This window comes from Podarcis vaucheri (genome assembly GCF_965113315.1).
Source record: "Podarcis vaucheri genome assembly, chromosome: 16".
Classification (NCBI taxonomy): domain Eukaryota; kingdom Metazoa; phylum Chordata; class Lepidosauria; order Squamata; family Lacertidae; genus Podarcis; species Podarcis vaucheri.
Window position 1 is genome coordinate 3,306,148 of NC_138754.1, and position 22,094 is coordinate 3,328,241.

Below are 22,094 nucleotides of genomic sequence, written 5' to 3' on the forward strand. Positions count from 1 at the left end.
TTATGAGGAAATTGGTTTTGGAAAACTGTTAAAATGATCCACACTGAAATTCAACTAGGGGGGTTTGAGGAAGTCAATTAACAAGGTTACTAAGATTGGTTTAATTGCGGTTGAGATTTGTGTTTGTTTGTTTGAAATTTTTGGAAAATCAATTAAAAAATGGGAAAAAGCAAAAAAAAAATGACTTTTTGTGGGTTTTGGAGCCTGAGACTTTTGCATCCCAGCGAGCCTCGGGGGTTAACGTGATCCTAGTGCAGCCAGACCAGTCCTTTCAAAAAAAGGAGAAAAAAATAAATTAAATATAAGTATAAAGGCAGCCCCGCGCGCCTCTTTTCCTCGTCCTCTGCCGAACTGGCAGAGCTCGGACCAACCAGAAGCGCGTTGCTAGGCAGACTTCCCGACCCCGCTGGCCAATCCGGAGCCGAGCCCCAGCTGTATCCGGGTGGAAAGCGAGAAAACCACGCGGCAGCCATTTGCATTAAAGAAGAGCGCCGTATCCGGGCAGACCAGAGGCGCGCGGGCCAATCAGAGAAAAAGGAAACCCCGCCGGCCCCGCCCACCCGCTCCTCTTCCCCCCGCCCCCCTCGGCTGCTAGTTTCTTTTTCCCTTTTATTTTTGCAAGGGCGCAAACTGCGAGAGGGGTGGATCCTTTTGCAAGCGGAGTAGGAAATCCGCATTGGGGAAAAGGGGATCCTAAAAGATCCAGGAAATATTATTTTTTTAAAAATTGGAGGGTGGGGGTGGGAAGGAATCCATTAACTCTTTGGGGCAGGGAGAAGTTTGGGTTTTGGAGCAGCGATGTTTGCAGCTGCAGAGTTTTTCCTGAGCCTTCCCTTTTTGCAAAACGCGGCCCGGATCTTCAAAAGCTGCAGGAAGAGGAATCTCAGCCTGAAATAAAAGGTGAGTTCCATTTCACCCTTTCTTCCCCAAATAAATAAATTTATATATGTATATATATATATAGAGAGAGAGAGAGAGAGGTTGGGGTGGGGGGGGAAGAGTTTACAATTCTGGGAGTTTTCTGGGTTAAGGAAGCGGATCGAATTGGGTGTGATCAAGGGAGATCCGTTTCCAAAAAGAGGGAATGGATCAAGACAGATCCCTTTAAAATGCATCAGAGCTGATGGAGGAACTTTGCAAAAAGGCGCCTGTGGTGTTGATGTTTTTCATGGCGAGTTTTTGGATTGAGATGCATGCATTTTAGAAGCAGGGGAGCATAGCTGGCAACTTTTCCCTTTTCTTGCGAGGAATCCTATTCGGAATAAGGGAATTTCCCTTTTTAAAAAAGGGAAAAGTTGGCAGCTATGCAGGGGAGACTCCTGAAAAATAAGGGTTTCCTTCTAAAAGGTAGGAGGATGGGGAAGAAGAGGTGGTCTGTGTGATCTCAAGCAACAAAAAAAGGTTGACCCAATCTCTCTCTCTCTCTCTCTCTCTCTCTTTGCAAAAGGAGGTTTCGGGTTTTCCCACATTCTCACTGCAGGAATTCGAATTTCCCTCCTCCTGGAATTTAAATACGTGGTGCAGCTGCTAGGATGATCACCCGCCTCTGGGGCACACAGGAGATCAACTTCAGTTTCCCGCCCAAGGAATGTGTGTGCTTATTATGGGGTGTTTAGGTTTTAATCTGGATCCAACAGAGGGGATCCACTTGGAGTAGCAATCTTGGTGAGTTAATCTCCCCCTCCCCGCAAGGCAGAAATGTACCGTCAGCCGAGACAGATTGTCTATCAGCGATATATTTTGTATATTTATAAAAAGCACCCAGCAGCCCTTCACGTGAGCTCTGCCTGGAACCCTTTTGGGAGTTGCTAAAAAACCAAAATAATAGGTAGGGTAGTGTGGCGAACAGCAGCTATTTCATCGTCATGCCTAGATTTTCACAGCTGCTGAAAACCTGACAGAGGATGCTTAGCCGAACTTCTGAGTCAGCTTGGCGTGGGATGCAGGAATTTAAAATTAAAAGCCTGATCTTGAGCGTCTAAAATGTACGCTGAGGGGGTGGCTAGCCTTCTGCGATCAATCCAGAGCATGGAAGGTTGATTTCAACATGTTCAACGCTCAAACGTCCCCAGCTTCCTCTCCCCACACATGCCTTTCAATGTGGCCACAGGGCTCTGCCCCCAAGGAGCTTACATTTGTTGGAAAAGTGAGTTTAACGCATTGTTCATCGCCGCAGGTGTCTTTGTCGGCTGACCGGCTGAAATGAAGAATGATAAAAATGTTTAAAATAAATTCGTAAGATAAAAAGTAAAACATTTTTTTTAATTGAATGTATTAACTTATGTGCGTATGTCTCTTCTCCTCAGGGAACTGAAGGTGGCATACATGTTGCTGTCTTCCCCTCTCCATTTTATCGCCACAACAACTCTGTGAGGTATGTAAGGCTTGATGTGTGCGACTGCCGGCTTCAGGGTCACACCTGGGAATCCCAGGAACTGTAGTTTGCTAAGGGTGTTTGGAATAGTAACTCTCTGGGGAGTAAACTACAGTTCCCATGATTCTTTTGGGGCGATGTGGTTTAGATTTATGAGTCCAGATCTCTCTGCCAAAGCAGCTGGTGAGTTTCTGTTTTGTTGTTAAAGGCTCAGGAGCCTTGGCGGCAAAAAAGAGTTGGCGACTTAACGATGATGGGCGGTTTGACAAAGAGTCAGGCATAACTTTCAACTGACATTACTGTTAACTTGTTTACATATTAGCAATGTACAGGGCTGTTTATGGTCAGGAGAAAGTTCCCTGCCCCAAAGAGATTACAGGTTTAAATCACCCGGGCTCTACTCTGAATACTGCGATGCTGCTGTCAAGAGATGAGTGCCTTTGATCATGCACAGAGTGCCCAGATATTCATATCAAGTTGCAAAAGAGCTGGCTTTTGGGTTGATGTGGGATCTAATTATTATTATTTTTTAAAGAGAATTACAGTGGTACCTCGGGTTAAGTACTTAATTCGTTCCAGAGGTCTTTTCTTAACCCGAAACTGTTCTTAACCTGAAGCACTACTTTAGCTAATGGGGCCTCCTGCTGCTGCTGTGCCGCTGGAGCACGATTTCTGTTCTTATCCTGAAGCAAAGTTCTTAACCTGAAGCGCTATTTCTGGGTTAGCGGAGTCTGTAACCTGAAGCGTCTGTAACCCGAGATACCGCTGTATAGGGTCACGCTTAAGGGAGCACAGACAGGATCGCATCGCACCATAATACAGTGGTACCTCTGGTTGTGAACAGGATCCATTCCGGAGGCCCGTTTGCAACATGAGCAGAACGCAGCCTGCGGGTCACGATTTGCCGCTTCTGCGCATGCACGTGACATCATTTTGTGCGTCTGCGCAGGCGCGAGTGGCAAAACCCAGAAGTAACCCTTTGTGATACTTCCGGAGGCAACCTGAAAACGCTCAACTTGAAGCAAACGTAACATGAGGTATGACTGTACAGTCATACCTTGGGTTACAGACGCTTCAGGTTGCATTTTTTCGAGTTACAGACCCACCAAAACCCGGAAATACTGCAACGGGTTACTTCTGGGTTTCGGCGGTTGCGCAGAAGTGCTAAATTGCGCTTTACGCATGCACAGAAGTGCAGAATCGCAACCCATGCATGCGTAGACACGGCGCTGCGGGTTGCAAATGTGCCTCCCGCACGGATCACGTTCACAACCCGTGCATCCGCTGTAATGAGAAATAGTGGGTGAGGGAGAGCAGGTTTGACGGCTTATAGTTCCGAAACGTTTCAGCGCAACGGCTTGGGACATGGCAGCGTAGGGGAGGAAGGATTGAGGACGGTCCCTGCTGACTTTGGGGTGAAAAGGATAAGAAATGGCTGAGTTTGAGCAAGTTCACAAGAGGCTGTGGCGCACTGGCAGGTGCTGTTGTGTCTTTTTCATCCATGGACTTTGCAGGGCTGCTTCCCTCCTGGATTGTACAGTGGTGCCCTGCAAGACGAATGCCTCGCAAGACGAAAAACTCGCTAGACGAAAGGGTTTTTCGGTTTTGCGTTGCTTCGCTAGACGAATTTCCCTATGGGCTTGCTTCGCAAGACGAAAACGTCTTGCGCTTTTTTTTTTAAGCCGCTTGAAGAGGCGCAGTTGCGACGGACCGTGCTTCGCAAGACGAAAAACATCGCAAGACGAGAAGACTCGCGGAACGAATTCTTTTCGTCTTGCGAGGCACCACTGTATTCTGTGCTTTGGAAAAACGGGTTGTCGTTGTTGTTTTAGGTCGAGGGTGTTCTTCAACTGCTATTTATTTTTTTTTACTTAAAAAGCTTCTTTTTTCTCCCCCCGGCCAGTGTTCAGTCAGTGGACTTGCTCGTCTTGCTGTTGCCATGGTTTCGGACCAATCTCAGCCTCCAGAAGTGGAGGAGCTCTCTGTTGCTAGGCAGGATTCTCTCACAAGGCCAGGGACCTTGGAAAAGTTTGCAGTTCAGGTGAAGGTTAGAAGGAGGTGTGAAAGGAGCTGCGGAGAAGAAATAATATCTCCGGGGAGATGAGTCTGAATTTGTTTCAGAGGCTTTGGGGGTGGGAAGAAGAAGAGGAATCTTCTCTAAGGTCCACAGGATGGATGGAAGACAGGCAGCATATGAAAGCGTGGAAGAAACTGCGGAACTCACTGCCACAGGAGGAAGTGAGGACCGCCAGCTTGGGTGCCTTGAAAAGAGGACTGGACAAATTCAGTAGTGATCGTGTTGCGGGGTGCTTGCTTTTTCAGCCGAATTTCCTCTTTTCTTGTTGCAACCTCTAAAGGTTATTTTTTTATATATATAACGATTTTCATTGTTTTTTTCAGTTTATACATCTCAAAGTAAACATTTTACATGTAACAATTGACTTCCCTCCTTCCCCTTTCATCGTTTATTTTACTTATTTAAATTTCCTGCATATTTTACTATAACCAATCTATTCGTTTTTCCATTTTATATCCTTCAAATATTTATCATACTGTTGAATTTATCTAAACGCTACCAGCATTTTCAGTTGTACAAAGTTATTTTCTAAATATGCAGCACTTCTCTTCGAACAAAGATTCTTCTTGCTCTCTTATTCTGTAAATTAAACCAGCTTCCTCCACAAATTCTACCATCTTAATTTGCCAATCTTCCTAACGAGGGATCTCACTCCCTTTCGATCTTTGGGCTGGCAAAATTCGAGCCGCTGTGGTTGCGTAAATAACTTTTTCTGACAACTGGGATCTTCAGACTTAACTATCTCTAACAAAAAGGCCTCAGGTTTTTTGGGGGAGAATGTTGTTTTAAACATGTTTTTTAACTCATTGTATGTCATTTCCCAATAGCCTTTAACCTTTTCCCATGTCTACCACATGTGAAAAAATGTTCCTTCCATTTCTCTGCATTTCCAATGCAGATCTGATCCTACTTTGTACATCTTAACCAACCTACTTGTGGTTAAATACCATCTGCGTATCGTTTCATATAATTCTCTTTCAAAGTATAATAACATGCAGTAAATTTTGAAACGCTCTTCCAGAGTTTCTCCCAGAGGTTTAGGTCTATTTTATGCCCTATCCATTGCCTGGTGTGTCACTGAATCTTTGACTAACTCATCTTTTGTTTCCCATTCTAATAATAAGCTATACATTTCTGACAATATTTTATCCTTATTCCATAATAGTTCTCTTTCAAACTGTGAGCTTTGGTCCGGAAACCCATTTTTCAAAATCTAATTTGAATGTGTTATGTATCCGATGATACTGTCACCGATCGGTAATTTGGCTCCTTACTTCTTCCATTGGGGCAACGTCAGAAGGTTAGGCTTGCCAACTGACCTGGAAAACCCCAGCCAGACTTGCTCCTGCGCCTTTTAGCATCCATACAACATGCAGAAATTGGCTCTGCTCAGAAAGACACCCATTAAGTTAAATGGACACGACTAACATAGGTTTGGGGACGTGGGTGGTGCTGTGGATTAAACCACAGAGCCTAGGACTTGCCGATCAGAAGGTCGGCCGTTCGAATCCCCGCGACGGGGTGAGCTCCCATTGCTCGGTCCCTGCTCCTGCCCACCTAGCAGTTCGAAAGCACGTCAAAGTGCAAGTAGATAAATAGGTACCACTCCAGCGGGAAGGTAAACGGCGTTTCCGTGTGCTGCTCTGGTTTGCCAGAAGCGGCTTATTCCTGCTGGCCACATGACCCGGAAGCTGGACGCCGGCTCCCTCGGCCAGTAAAGCGAGATGAGCGCTGCAACCCCAGAGTCGGCCACGACTGGACCTAATGGTCAGGGGTCCCTTTACCCTTTACCTTTACTAACATAGGTCTATCAAATTTCGAACGGTTGTCCTCTGAGTAGGGACAATAATCCAGGGCCTGTCCCCATCACTCCACAGAAGTCCAGTTAAATTTCCATTTCTGCAAAGGGAGTGACGTCTTGACATGGAGACCAGAATTTACACGCTGTGATTTACCAATTGCTGTTTGTACGCTCCAAATAGTCAATCCGAGCAAATGAGGCTGCGAGATCCGACCAGAGCATTGTATCCCATTCAGTTCTGCTCACAGCAGAGGCATCGAAATAAATGAACTTAAGTTACTGTTCATTTCAGTGGGTCTACTCTTTAGCACCAGGCCTGGGTGTAACACAGGATCAGGGCCGGATTTAGGTTGGATGAGGCCCTCAGCTACTGAAGGTAATGGGGCCCTTTCTATGTCCTTTGTCAACAACAAATTGTCGGTTTTTTGTGTTGAATAAATGCTAAATGGTAATTGCTGGACCTAATAAGTATCTCAAGCCATTTGCACATGTTGCCCTGCAACCAGTCCATGCAGAATGGAGGCACCCTATATATAGAAAGGAGCAAAGCAGGGATATTTTAGGGAGCAGGTGGGGCCCATGACTTACATCATAGGAGCCGACACAACACAAAACACTCTTGCTGTATGTAGGGTTTTTTTAATTTGCTTTTTTATCTTATATTTTGGAAATGTACATCCAGGTGTTTTTTTTCCTTTAAATTTTTTGGGGGCCCCCCAAGAGAGTGGGGCCCTAAGCTATAGCTTGTTTAGCTTTTACGTAAATCCGGCACTCTGACAGGGTTGTTTTTCTCTGGGGTGAGGGGCTCGCGCCATGTGCAGATGCACGCTGCCCTGGACTAAGGCGTTGGGCTCCTCTTTCTCTCTTTGAAACAGGGAACCGAGTGCCATGGCGGACGACAACGGACTTTATACGAAGATCGCGGAAAACGTGAGCGAAAGCCTAGAGGCGGATCCGCAGGGCGTCTCCGTGGAGTCAAGTACCTTGCTACAGAAACTGAGAGGAACTATTTCGTAAGGGCGACGCTTCTTATTCCTTTCCCCGCCTTCCTTCTCTCCCTCCTCTTTCCTTCCTTCCTTCCTTCCTTCTTAGGCCCTCTTTGCACCAGACATACCAGTTCTGTATTTGCAATAAATCATATCTTTTAGTGTGGCAGCACTTCGGAAATCCCTGCCTATTGACCCTGTCCTTTTTTAGACCCCTGCTAGAAACATCTTTGCTTAGGCACAGCCTGCATCCAGACATGTAGAAAGTTGGCACGCTTTTTAATCTGGTTTCCAGCTTATTTCTGGTTTTAATTAATTCCGGATGTTTAGAAAGAGTCGTTTTAAACTGCATTTTTTTACTGGCACCGTCACCGTTTTCTTTTGTGAACCGCTTTGAGGTTTGTTTTACAATCGGGCGGTATCTGAATTTTGTGAATGAATAAATATATCCCCCCCCCCCCGGAATAAGAACAGTATGTTTAAAGCAGCCCCATGCCACTGTAAACAGTCACAGCTCCCCCCAAGGAATCATGGGAACTAGTTTGTTCAGGGTGCTGAGAGTGGAGGGGACGAGACTTCTGTTCTCCGTCACAGGCCTGCCATTCTTGGAGGGGTTTAGCGATCCATCCCTGAGCGGAACGGGGTCTCTTAACCACTCTCAGCCCCCTGAACAAGCAACACACACAGAGAGAGACGTGTTTGAAGCCTGATCCACAGCTAATTCTCCCCTGGCCTCCTCGCTGGCCCAAGTAGGACTAATTCAGCCAGCTAGCCCTGGGGATTTATCTAATGCTTATTAGATGGATTTCCCCTAAATTGATTTCTGCACTTTGAATTTTATTGTTATTCATGTTTTTATACTGTGTTTTTATTATGCTTTTACAATTAAGTGTTTTAAATTTGTTGTTAGCCGCCCTGAGCCCGGTTTCTGAACCGGGAAGGGTGGGGTATAAATAAAAAAATTATTACTATTACCCTGAGGTTGCCTACGCATGTCCTAGAGCAGGCACCCCCAAACTCGGCCCTCCAGACGTCTTGGGACTACAACTCCCATCATCCCTAGCTAACAGGACCAGTGGTCAGGGATGATGGGAACTGTAGTCCCAAAACATCTGGAGTTTGGGGGTGCCTGTCCTAGAGGGTGAAGGGAGCTGAAAAAAATCAAGAGAGTAACACGTGGTTTTCTTCTTACAGGAAGTCTGTGCAGTGCAAAATCGACTACATACTGGTGAGTGGCTGGATGGGGCACTTCAGAAAGAGCTAGGGAATTAAAATAACACACACCTGTTTGTACAATATGTGGCTGAAGAATTGCGCTTTGGGTAAATATGGGCTGAGTTCTCCCTCCAGTCTCGGAGGCAGCATACCAGCTGCTGGGAACCAGTGGTGTAGCGTGGGTTGTCAGCACCCGGGGCAAGGCAAGTAATTTGCGCCCCCTAACCCGTGGATTTTAGCACTCGAGCCAGGTAGGGGCAGAGAGCTGCGAGTGCGAGCGCCCCCCCCATGTTGCGCCCGGTGCGGCCGGCCCCCCTGCACCCCCCACGCTACGCCACTGCTGGGAACACAGACTGGGAGAGTAGCTTTTGCGGTTTCCAAAGAGGCATCTGATACGTCTCTATGAGAATAGGATGCTGGGCATCTTCCGCCTGACGCAGCGCTTCTGATATTCTTCTAGCGCAGCGATCATCACCTGGGCTGGACCCAAGGCTGGCTGCCAGCCTGCAACCTGGGACCCACGTCCACATTTCCCCCCTTTCCGATTTATTCTCAGCAGTGCTAGCAGTGCACATCATTAATCCTAAAGCGGCGCTTACTAAAATTAGCATTACTCCTCAGTGACAAGCAGCGGTTTTTACGCCTTAGCCGAAAGGCTGAGGAGCTGTTGAAAAAATGGTGGCCACGTGGTTGGCCGGAAATCTGTATCTTGTAAGAAAAATGGTTCGTGCCTTTCTCATTCCGTTTTTGCAGCATTGATGGGAATTGATAGAAAGGGTGTCTTGTCAGAAGATTGTATCCTAGCGCACATGGCAGGGGTTACTCTTTTGGTCTGGTTGAGCCTTGGCTGGAGTTGAATGTGGCAGCAATAAGATTTGCCGTGTCCTGTCCGGTGTAGCCTCGCGACTCACCTGTGGGTTCCGACCGATGTTTTAGAGGGTTACTATAAGAGGCTAACTACAAAAACATAGCTAGAAGCAAGTTAGTAAAGGTAAAGGGACCCCTGACCATTAGGTCCAGTTGTGGCCAACTCTGGGGTTGCGGCGCTCATCTCTCTTTATTGGCCGAGGGAGCCGGCATACAGCTTCTGGGTCATGTGGCCAGCAGGACGAAGCCGCTTCTGGCAGAGCAGCACACGGAAACACCGTTTACCTGGAGTGCTACCTATTTATCTACTTGCACTTTGACACGCTTTGGAACTGCTAGGTTAGCAGGAGCAGGGACCGAGCAACGGGAGCTCAACCCGTTGCGGGGATTTGAACCGCCGACCTTCTGATCGGCAAGTCCTGGGCTCTGTGGTTTAACCCACAGCGCCACCCGCGTCCCTCCAGAAGCAAGTTGGAAGCCCTAAAATAAGGAGAAAGTGGGACTTGGCACCTTCCGGAGTGGAATATGCTCAGGTTGGACCTTTAAATAAAGAATTGATGAGTGCAGGAGTTTCTGGTGAGTGTCTCTAGGTTAAAGGAATAAAATGAAGAAGAGGAATGGAGACTGGTGGGCAGATAACCTTATTTACCTGTCTTTTTTCTGGGAAAGGAAGCTCAGGCAGCGGAAGAGGCTATTGGCAGGGCAAGGTGGCATTTAACCAGAAAGGAGGCTCCGAAAAATTGGAGGGCAAACGTCAGTGAGTGGAGGGCAAACACCAGGTGTATTCCAAAGGATGTCATTGACACGATTTAGCGGTGGATCATTTACGCAGCATAAAATGAAAGCGGGAGGAAGGGTGAAAACCCATTCATGCTTCTAAAGGCAGGAATGAAACATCCCACCCACTGGAAGGGACAGAATAATAGAACTGTAGAGCTGGAAGGGACTCCCTGCAATTGCAGGAATCCTGTCCCTGGGTGGGCTCGAACCACCAACCTTCTGGTTAAGGGCCAGATGTGCTGGCCTATTGTGCTGCAGGGGCCACAGATAATTAAAAGCCAGAGGCCCGGTGGAAAAGAAATGCTGCTTTGCCTGGTGCCTAAAGATAAGTAACGATGGTGGTGCCAGTTAAGCCTCCCTGGGGAAAACGTTTGACAAGCAGGGAGCTACCACTGAAAAGGCCCCATTCTCATGTCGCCGCCCTCCAGATCCCCCCATGGAAGGGGCACCAGGAGGGTAAGAGGGAATTCAATGCAAAAACTAAACCAAGAATGGATCACCATATTTTTCGCTCTATAAGACGCACCAGACCACAAGACGCATCTAGTTTTTGGAGGAGGAAAACAAGAAAAAAATATTCTGAATCTCAGAAGCCAGAACAGCAAGAGGGATCGCTGCGCAGTGAAAGCAGCAATCCCTCTTGCTGTTCTGGCTTCTGGGATAGCTGCGCAGCCTGCATTCGCTCCATAAGATGCACACGCATTTCCCCTTACTTTTTAGGAGGGAAAAAATGAGTCTTATAGAGCAAAAAATACGGTATATTCAAGGAGTACCTGAAAAACTTCTTGTGACAGCACAAACCACCTGGCAGATCTTGAATGACTCTTGCATTGAACAGACAATATATCTAAATTTAATGAGGTTTTTTCCCGTTATCAAAAAGATTTAAGAAAATGATATATTAACAGGATACTGTGTAAAATATAACAAGTGTAATTTAGGGTTGTTGTTTTTTTAGAACAATTGGAAGTCTATTTTAGGTCTTTTTTTAAAAAAAGTATTTTTAATTTTTTTGCCGTATGGGATACAAATTGTAATATAATGATGTATAATTTTGTGAAATATGTTTAATAAAGAATTCAATTAATAGTAATAATAATAATAATAATAATAATAATAAATAAAAAATGGAAGGGGCACCTGGAGAAGGGCCTCAGATGATGATTGCTGGGCCCGGGTCGGTTCCTATAGGGAGCGGAAGTCCTTGAGGTATCCGGTGCAAAGCTGTGCATTGTCGCAACAGCTGATCACAAAACACGGCTTGTCTTTACTTCTTGGCAGTTTTCATTTCCTGGTGATCTTCACTTGTCTCTCTTTCCCCCTTCTATGAGCACAGCAAGATGTCCAGAGGTTTACTGACCATGCCAAACTGTATCTCTACCTCCAACTCCCTTCTGGCCCAAGTTCAGGAGAGAAGAAGTGAGTGATCGCGGCCTTGTTTCCCAAATCTTGTTCATTTCCTGCTTTGTATATACTGGAGGGATGGAAACGCTGTGGTGGAAAGGCAAGGAAATCAGAAAGCTGCTTTCTTTAAAATAAAATTTAAAAAAATCATCTAGGAGTCAGCAACTAGCAGCCTCCGAGCGAAACCAACCCCATGGGAGATATAATTGGGCCGGATCCGGTCCAATTGCCTTCTAAATTTGGCCCGTGGACAGTCCGGGAATCAGCCTATTTTTACATGAGTAGAATGTGTGCTTTTACAGTGGTACCTCGCAAGACGAAAAACGCGCAAGACGAAAGAGTTTTCCGTTTTTTGAGTCGTTCCGTATTTCCCTATGGGCTTGCTTCGCAAGACGAAACGTCTTGCGAGTTTGTTTCCTTTTTCTTTAAGCCGCTAATAGCCGTGCTTCGCAAGACGAAAAAACCGCAAGACGAAGAGACTCGCGGAACGGATTAATTTCGTCTTGCCAGGCACCACTGTATTTAAAATGCATCTCCGGGTTATTTGTTGTTGTTGTTTTTAAATCTTTATTAATTTAAATTACACACTGATACAAAGAATTTACAATCTCATACTACAAAATGAAAATTAAAGAACAATTAAGAAAATACAGAAAGAAGAAAGAAGAAAAAGCAAATTTATATACAAAAAAACTTTAATCTTCCTAATTAATACTTAATTAAACACTTAAATAAAAAAGACTGGGTTATTTGTGGGGCATAGGAATTTATTCATTCAAAATATAGTCCGGCCCCCACAAGGTCTGAGGGACAGTGGACTGGCCCCCTGCTGAAAAAGTTTGCTGACCCCTGACTTATCCGAACCAGTGAGACATCCAGCTAGGCCTAAACTTCAGCAAAGTGCTGCCGTGGAATTTAAAAACCAAAGGGCAGGTTTCTAGTCCTTATGGATCCGGAGGATGCAGGGATCTGTGAGGTGCAGGCCTGAGAATCCATCCTTGGAACCGCCGTTGAAATTCAAGTTGGTGGACCTCATGGTTCCCGAGGCAGACTTTGAATGCGAGAGGGGCAGGGTTCGAAAGATGTCAGGGAAAAGGAAGAAGGTGCTGAATTTACACACATTTTGCCAAAACCAGGGGAAGGGGGGATTACAGTGGAACCTCGGTTTTCGAGCATCTCGGAAGCCAAACGTTTCAGTTTTTGAGCACCAAAAATCTGGAAGTAAATGCTTCTGTTTTTGAATGTGTGTTTTTCCATTTTCTCCGTTGAAATTGCCTGCCACCCTTTGCGCCTCGGTTGTCGAACATTTCGGAAGTCAAACAGTCTTCTGGAGTGGATTACTGTTGACAACCGAGATACCACTGTATTGGGTTTTTGTTTTCATTATGTGGTTTGTGTTTTTATATTGTGCTTTTATGCTGTAACCACCCCGAGATTTATTTATACCCCGCCCATCTGGCTGAGTTTCCCCAGCCACTCTGGGCGGCTCCCAATCACATGTTAAAATCAATACAGCATTAAATATTAAAAACTTCCCTAAACAGGGCTGCCTTCAGATGTCTTTTAAAGATAGGATAGCTGCTTATTTCCTTGACATCTGATGGGAGGGCGTTCCACAGGGCAGGCGCCACCACCGAGAAGGCCCTCTGCCTGGTTCCCTGTAACCTCACTTCTCGCAAGGAAGGAACCACCAGAAGGCCCTTGGCGCTGGACCTCAGTGTCCGGGTAGAACGATTGAGGTGGAGACGCTCCTTCAGGTATACTGCACCAAAGTGTCAGCACCAACACTTTGAATTGTGCTCGGAAACGTACTGGGAGCCAATGTAGATCTCTCAGGACTGGTGTTATGTGGTTTCGACGGCCGCTCCCAGTCCCCAGTCTAGCTGCTGCATTCTGGATTAATTGCAGTGTCCGGGTCACCTTCAAAGGTAGCCCCACGTAGAGCGCATTGCAGTAGTCCAAGCGGGAGATAACTAGAGCATGCTCCACTCTGGCGAGGCAGTCTGCGGGCAGGGAGGGTCTCATCCTGCGTACCAGATGGAGCTGGTAAACAGCCGCCCTGAACACAGAATTGACCTGTTCCTATTATTATTATTGTTTATTTATTTACTTTCCTTTCTCGGGGCTGCCAGCCTGGACCTGACTTCTCTGAGCTCAGCTGAACACATGCATGCTTGCACGTGGATCCGGAATCACCTGGAGGAATACCCGGACACCTGTTTGCCCAAACAAGACGTTTTTGATGCTTACAAGTGAGTTCTGGATCTGAAGGACGGGAACCAGAGGCGTCTCTGCGGGGTGGGGAGGTTGCCTCTTCTTCCTCTTTGGCGATCCCTCGTAGCCGAGTAAGATTGTCTTCCATAAACACGGTTTTAACCGTCAGTCCGTAATTGACTGTGGAGGCCAATTCTGGATCCCCCACCTCCTTCCACAGTGGGGACATTGGTTTCAGGGTGGGAGTTGATCACGATGCGGATTTGCCAAGCGTGCCTTCCTCTTAGCACGTCTCTCTCTTATGTTCTGAGTTTGAGTGTCTTCAAAGCCCACGACACATTTGGCAAAGGCTGTTCTCCAACTGGAGCGCTCGCAGGCCAGTGTTTCCTAGTTGTCAGTGTTTATACTACATTTTTTTAGATTTGCCTTGAGACAGTCTTTAAACCTCTTTTGTTGACCATCAGCATTACGCTTTCCATTTTTAAGTTCGGAATAGAGTAGTTGCTTTGGAAGACGATCATCAGGCATTCACACAACATGACCAGTCCAACGAAGTTGATGTTGAAGAATCATTGCTTCAACACTGGTGATCTTTGCTTCTTCCAGTACACTGTCATTAGTTCACCTGTCTTCCCAAGCGATGTGTAAAATTTTTCGGAGACAGCATGTAAACCATAAGCGAGGCAGCGGTGGTGTAGTGGTTAGAGTGTCAGATGTGGAGCTGGGTTCAAATCCCTGTTCGGCCAAACGAAGCTCCCCGCGGGTGACTTCTCAGCCTAACCTGCCTCTCAGGGTTGTTGTGGGGATCGAATGAGGAGGGGAGGGAACCGTAAACGCCGCCTTCAGGGGAGTGGAAGAAGATGGGATCTAAATGCAACTGATAAATAAACCGCCTTTTCTTTTTGTCCTTCCCCTGGCAGGCGTTACTGTGATAACCTTTGCAGCCGCTCTCTGAGCGCGGCCAACTTCGGCAAGATCATCCGGGAAATCTTCCCGAACATCAAAGCAAGGAGGCTGGGGGGTCGCGGGCAGTCAAAATATCCTTTTTGTGTGTGTAAAAAGGCGGTGTGGGTGGCAGTAAGGTGAGTGAAAGGCTGCGGCGGACTGTCTCACACTCCCCAAGCTCATGCAAGCACAACCTTCCTGTGCTCAGGAGATGGCCCAGCCGTATATCCCACCTTCACAAAACTCTTACAGCGAACGTGATCTGTGCGATTCGGTGCTTCTGCGCATGCACAAAGTGTGATTTAGTGCTCATGCGCAAGCGCCAAAACCCAGAAGTGACCCATTCCAGTACTTCTGGGTTCGGTGTGGTGCGCAACCCGAAATCGCACAACCCGAAGCGTCTGTAACTCGAGGTATGACTGTACCTCCAAACGAGAAACAGGCGCAGTGCAGATTCTTCCCGCGAAGGGGTACCCCACAACATCTTTGAGCCTCCCCAGCTATGAAATAAATGGATGTGGCAATGGAAATGGAGCCTCTCGAGTTTCCTCCTTAACTCTGCCCCCACGTATTGCTACAGCGGGATACGGAGGAAGACTGTGGTGAACATGCCCCCACTCCCCAGCCTGGATCTGAAAGAGACGGAGTCGGTAAGGCCCTGGTTGTTGGCTCATTATTCTCTTGCGTGTGTCTCCGTGTTTTGAAAAGCGTTAAGAAAGTGAACCAAAAAGACTCGCCTAGTCCAAGCCCTGTTCCTTTTTTAAAGAAAATCTTTATTAATTTTCACATAGACAAATATACATAACATATAATACAAAAGATGATACAAATGAATAAAAACAATAAAGTAAGAAAGGTTAGAAAAACAAACATAAACAAATACAATATATTACACTTGCATAACAAATTAAAATATGTAGCTTCCAGTAATTCTCATTATATTACTTACGTTATCTGTATTCCTTGCACAGGTTCATATTATTTTATTTTGTATACAGATATACAAGGTACAGGAAATCAGGCAGAAGAGGGCCTTCTCGGTAGTGGCACCCGCCCTGTGGAACGCCCTCCCATCAGATGTCAAAGAGATTTCTGACTTTTAGAAGACATCTGAAGGCAATCCAGTTTAGAAAGGGGAGGTATGGGGAAGTCGGTGAAGTAAGGTTTAAGAAAAAAAGGATTTGAAATTATACATGTTTGTTTATGTGTTTGTTTGTCTGTATTGTGTATTGTTTGTGTTTATATAAATTGTGAAAAAACCAATAAAAATTTTATAAAAAAAATAATGAAGGCAACCCAGTTTAGGGAAGTTTTCAATGTTGGATGTTCTACTGTATTTTTATATCGGTTGGAAGCAAAATATAGTTAACTTTTCTTGCTGATAATCAAAGCTAGGGTTGCTATATTTCAAAAAGTAAAAACCACTGCAGTTTTTCGGTTAACTTGTCAAAGATCCAGGACAAGCTGCCGCCTTCTGGAAATTCCCCCTGGACGGGACATCACTTCCACCTTTGAAATACCGGTAATGTCTGGGAAGTCCCAGACGTATGGCAGCCCTAATCACAGCTGTTAATTTTTCTTGCTGGTTCTTGTTTCATCATTTATTTTTTGGCAAACTGTTTTGAGGTCTTTCCAGCGGTGCGCGAGTCTTCTGAAACACACCAGTACAATGGACGCTCGGGTTGCGAACGTGATCAGTGCGGGAAGCACGTTCACAACGTGCAGCGCCGCATGTGCGCATGCACAGGTCGCGATTCAGCACTTCTGCGCATGCACAAAGCGTGATATAGCGCTTATGCGCAAGCGCCAAAACCCGGAAGTAACCAGTTCCGGTACTTCTGGGTTTGGCACGGTGCGCAACCCGGAATCACGCAACCTGAAGTGTCTGTAACCTGAGGTATGACGGTAAATAAAGCCTTCTGAGCTCAAGACGGAGGCTGCATTGCGCGATAGCGGAACGGCAGAAGCGTGGCATCTCTGGGCCCAAAGCGGTACTTCAGATCCGCTTTTGATGGTATGTGGGAAAACGGTGCCAGGCACTCCTCACTCTTCCTGTTCTTAGAATCATAGAGTTGGAAGAGACCACAAGGGCCATTGAGTCCAACCCCCTGCCAAGCAGGAAACACCATCAGAGCACTCCTGACATATGGTTGTCAAGCCTCTGCTTAAAGACCTCCAAAGAAGGAGACTCCACCACATTCCTTGGCAGCAAATTCCACTGTCAAACAGCTCTTACTGTCAGGAAGTTCTTCCTAATGTTTAGGTGGAATCTTCTTTCTTGTAGTTTGGATCCATTGCTCCGTGTCCGCTTCTCTGGAGCAGCAGAAAACAACCTTTCTCCCTCCTCTGTGTGACATCCTTTTATATATTTGAACATGGCTATCATATCACCCCTTAACCTCCTCTTCCTTCCTCTCCTACAGCCGGAGCGGCCAGAGGTCTTCCAGTCCTACAGCGACGAGGTGATGGAAGCGGCCTGCGCCTTGACCTGCGACTGGGCCGAGAAGATCCTCAAGCGCTCGTTCAACAACATCGTGGAGGTGGCCCAGTTCCTCATCCAGCAGCACATCATCAGCTCCCGCTCGCCCCACGTCGACCTCATCATGGCCATGGTGGTCTCAGGTGGGAGACCCCTTCTCACGCCCGCCTCCGCTCCTTGCGCCTCCATCGCGCTGCCCGACGGGTTCTTCATAGAGCCCACCACCTCTCCTGGGAGTCTGTCCCCCCGCTGAACGACTCTTACTGTCAGAAAGTTCTTCCTGAGGTTTATTCGGAAGCTCCTTCCTTGCCACTTGAAGCCACGGGTTCGAGTCCTGCCCTCGGGAGCAGGAGAAAACAAGCTCGCTCCCTCTTCAGTCCTTGAAATACCGTAGATTCCGGCGTATTGGGCGACTGGGCATATAAGACGGCCCCCAACTTTTGCTGTTCCATTTTAGAGTTAGAGAGTTGGAGCACCGCCGGGGCAGAGCGCGCACCCCTCCTCTGCCGTCGCAGCAGCAGCAGCCCGAGGCGTTTGGGGGGCGGGCGGGCGAGCGCCGCGCTCAGAAGGACTTTCCGCGTCCCCTTCTGTGGGGAGGGAGGAGGAGCGATGCCAGCAGGGGCGCCTCTGCTCACTGACTCCCTCTCCTCCTTCCCAACGCGTATACCCGGCGTATAAGACGACCCCCCGACTTTTGGGGTGATTTTCCAGGGATAAAAAGTCGTCTTGTACGCCGGAACATACGGTATTTGAAGATGGCTTTCTTGTTGATATAATTTAATTTGTAAATTGCCGCAGGCTTCTAAGCGGCCTGCGAGTGTGGATGAGAGTGATGCCCACGTTGGAATACAAAATATAAACCTCTTGACTTACAAGGTAAAACAGGTGGGCAACTTCTGGATCGTGGGCCACTCTTGGGGGTCCAATTTGGCCCCCGAGAAAGACTCTGTCAGTCGGTAGACGACACTGAGCTAGATCGGTGATGCAGTTGAGAGCAGCTCCTGAGTTAAACCGGTCTAAACCATGAGGAGTAGAATCTTGCTTTATGTTTACAGCCAGCTCAGGGGTAGAGCGTTTGCATGCAGAAGGTCCCTGGTTCAATCCTCTATTGGCGTCTTCAGGTAGGGCTGGGGGTAGCCCCTGCCTGAAACCCTGGAGAACCCCCGCTGTCAGCCAGTTTAGATAATACTAAGCTCAATAGGTAGGACGCGGGTGGCGCTGTGGGTTAAGCCACTGAGCCTGGGACTTGCCAATCAGAAGGTCGGCGGTTCGAATCCCCACGACAGAGTGAGCTCCCGTTGCTCGGTCCCTGCTGCTGCCAACCTAGCAGTTCGAAAGCACGTCAAAGTGCAAGTAGATAAATAGGTACCGCTCCGGCAGGAAGGTAAACGGCGTTTCCGTGCGCTGCTCTGGTTCGCCAGAAGCGGCTTAGTCCTACTGGCCACATGACCCCGAAGCTGTACGCCGGCTCCCTCGGCCAGTAAAGCGAGATGAGCGCCGCAACCCCAGAGTCGGACACGACTGGACCTAATGGTCAGGGGTCCCTTTACCTTTACCTTTAAGCTCGATAGACCAATGGGTTGGTTCTGCATAAGACAGCTATGTTCCTATCCCCCAGTGAGTTCCCCACTTTTTTTACTTTTTTTGTAACGGAGCTTTGTTCAGAGAAAGCTCTCTTGATCTAAATCTTTTCTGGTTGCAGAAATTACCGAGAACCACCGTGACAAACGGCCGCCCCAAACCATGAAGAAAAATGAGCCAGAAGGCCTGGAGAGTTCAGACAATAAACAGACCCAGGTAGTAGTAACAACAACAACAACAACAACAACAACAACAAGTTATTGCTTATACCCCACCCATCTGACTGCTTTGCCCCAGCTACTCTGGGTGGCTTCCTGCATAAAAGCTTCCCTGAACAGGGCTGCCTTTAGATGTCTCTGGAAAGTCTGTGGTGGTTTATCCCCTTGACATCTGATGGGAAAGTATTCCACAGGGTGGGCGCCGCCACCGAGAAGGCCCTCTGCCTGGTTCCCTGTAACCTCACTTCTCGCAATGAGGGAACTGCCAGAAGGCCCTCGGTGCTGGATCTCAGTGTCCGGGCAGAACGATGGGGGTGGAGACGCTCCTTCAGGTATACTGGGCTGAGGCCGTTTAGGGCTTTCAAGGTCAGCACCAACACTTTGAATTGTGCTTGGAAACGTACTGGGAGCCAATGTAGGATTTTCAAGACCGGTGTAATGTGGTCTCGGCGGCCGCTCCCAGTCACCAGTCTGGCTGCCGCATTCTGGATTAGTTGTAGTTTCCGGGTCACCTTCAAAGGCAGCCCCACATAGAGCGCATTGCAGCAGTGCAAGCAAGAGATAACTAGAGTATCCACCACCTTGGTGAGAGAGTCTGTGGGAAGGGAGGGCCTCATCCTGCATACCAGATGGAGCTGGTAGACAGCTGCCCTGGATGCAGAATTGAGCTTATGTAAGCACCTCAGAAGGGCCTTTTAGTTGGACCAGTTCAGCATCATGTTCACACCGTGCCCAAAACAGCCCCTAAGGTGTTATCTGGTGCGATCTGCCTCTGGTCTGGGAAATGCACAACACCCCACTGGAAGAAGTCTAAGGGAAGACCCAAGTGTGGTGGCCGGTGGGGCACAGAGATTCAAAAGTCGAAATTCAACTTTGTGAGGGGGAACCACACCCCCAGTTTGGGCAGGATTCTCGATTTCTGCAGCCCCATCTGTAGTCGACCCATTTTATCTCTGGCCTTCTGGCTCATCCCTGGGTTTGGGCCTGCGGCTTGGCCAAAGGCCAAAGGGCAGCTGAACCCAACACTTCTCTTGTCCTCTCCTCAGGCCAAAGCGGAAAACGCCGCCAAGCCCTCAGCCACAGCTCTGCGGAGCGAGGCCAAGAAGCCGCCGGATGCCCCGGCGAAGCCCGCCAGCAGCCCGCAGATCAACGCCTTGGTGGCTCGGCTGCCGCTGCTGCTTCCCCGCGTCCAGGTCCAGCCCGGGGACCGGCTGGTGGTGTCTCCGGGAGTGGCGGCCATGCACCCGGCCCCCGCCGTGCTGGCGCCCAAGCTGACTGCCTCGGGGGGGACGGTCAAGATGGCTCTCTCCGTGGGGCCGGGGCCGTCCACTCTGTTGGCCCCCGCCGTGAACGGGCCGGCTGGCGTGGTCAGCCCTCCGAGCGCCGTGCCGGTGATCAACATGATGCCGGTGATCAACATGGCGCCGGTGCCGCCGGTGGCCGAAATCGCGCTGAAACACAAGAGCGCCCCTGCCGGTGGAGGGGTGAACGGCTGCGAGGCCCAGCGGAGCCCCCAGGACCCGCAGAGAGCCAAGCCCCCCACCAAGCGGCCGGCGGAAGCACCCGGGGAGGCGACGGCAAAGAGGAAGCGGGGTCGGCCGCGCAAGAAGGCGGACCCCCCTTCGCCCGAGAAGAGGACCGCCAAGGAGGGAGCGCCCGGTGCCGAGGAGGACTCGGATATCATCGTCGTGACTGTGGGTTACGGCGACCAGGCCGCCCGCCCGTCCTCCCGCTCCGGGTCTCGGGAAGAGAGCGCGGAAGTGGAGGTGGTCCACGTCGGGAAGCCCAAGAGCCCGTTCCCCCAGGAGACGAGCGAAGAGGGCCCTTCCCGGGCCGGCAGCCTCATTGTCAGCCCTGCCCCCAAAGCCGCTGTCCTGCCCACCCAGGTGAGTGTCATCAGGGGCCGGAGGTCCGCCATGCCCGTTGTTGTGAAAGAGACAGGAAGTGACTGGAAGGAGACAGGAAGTGGCTCCAAAGAGACAGGAAGTGGCTCCAAAGAGACAGGAAGTGGCTCCAAAGAGACAGGAAGTAGCTCGAGGGAGCCCCCGCAGTTGGCTGAAGGCGCAGCTGCGCCGAGGATTGGTACCAGAATCACCACCGCGAGGGACTGGGAGGACCCAGAGAGCGAGAGCTCCTCAGAAGGTGAACTCCAACCCACCGATCTTTCCATGCGCAAAGTTGTCCCGCCGCCTGCCAAGGGTCGCTTGGAGGCCTGTGGCTTGCGGCCCTCGTCTGTAAACTTGCACAGGGTCAGTGCAGACCAGGGGAAGGCAGCAGAGACGGCGAGTCCGCCTGGGACATCGGCGCAGGCCCCCAGCCGATAACATCACCCCACCCCTGCTCTGGGGTGCGTCTCCCAGTGCCAAGCTCTCCCATGCAAAGGCCCCCTGGTTCTCCTTGCTTTAACTAATTTAATGCACGCGTGTGGGGGGGGGGAAATACACTGCGATGTGAGCTTGCAAAAGCGACTTTCCGTCATTCCTCTTCCTTGGCCGCCTTGCAAGGCTGTGTGGCTGAGAAGTTGCCTGACCTGGGCTTTGGCGCCACCTACTGTTCAGCTCCCTGCTTCCTGGCCCACCAGCTGCCACTGCACACCTGAATTCTTTTCTCAAAAGCCCAAGCGGCCTGCCATGCTCTGATAAGGGGAGTGAAAGTGTCGAGAATGGAAGGGTTCTTGCAGAGGTCATTTAAGCAGGCCACATATGGGAATGGGGGTATATTTACGGGACCCCACCACCCTGACACCGATCCCTCCCCATCGCTCTCCTTGGGACTTCAAAGGGCTGGGCAGGAGAATCCTCCCCCGTTTGGAATTTCTGCACAAATCTTTCTCAATCTGAAGGGGGCGAAATAGTGTTGCGTTCTGAGTGCGGATCCTGACCCTGAAACACCCTCCCCCCTCCAAAAAAAACCCCCTTCTACTCTGAACTTTAGAGACAATCACCTTGCAGCCAACATCCCAAAGAGTTTTGTTGTTCTCCCCTCTCCGTTTCCAGCCCAGGGGCTTAGGGACATTGGTGGGGCAAGGGGGTTGTCCCTCCAGATGTTGCAGGCCTAGTGGTCAGGGAGAGCAGGAGACGTAGCCTGGCCACAGGCCAGTGGCGCCCTCGTATCCCCTGGTCTCTCTCCCGGAGAGTCCTCTGACCTGGGGGC

General features: G+C 49.0%; 1 protein-coding gene across 5 annotated transcripts; it reads left to right on the forward strand.

The window, feature by feature from the left end:
* The first annotated feature begins 629 nt into the window (after window positions 1-629).
* On the forward strand, window positions 630-21,839 carry RFX5 (regulatory factor X5). 5 transcript variants are annotated; one of them, XM_082202168.1, is made up of 12 exons: window positions 630-900; window positions 1,448-1,665; window positions 2,307-2,378; window positions 7,128-7,265; window positions 8,433-8,466; window positions 11,437-11,519; window positions 13,637-13,756; window positions 14,639-14,755; window positions 15,232-15,313; window positions 17,087-17,285; window positions 18,845-18,939; window positions 19,988-21,839. In XM_082202168.1, coding segments are annotated over exons 3-12 (2,148 nt in total). In that variant the 5' UTR covers window positions 630-900; window positions 1,448-1,665; window positions 2,307-2,376; the 3' UTR covers window positions 21,266-21,839. The 5 variants fall into 5 exon arrangements, with proteins under 5 accessions (XP_082058294.1, XP_082058297.1, XP_082058295.1 ...); XM_082202171.1 differs by having other exon boundaries at window positions 2,307-2,374; XM_082202169.1 differs by having other exon boundaries at window positions 1,481-1,665.
* Window positions 21,840-22,094: the final 255 nt, after the last annotated feature.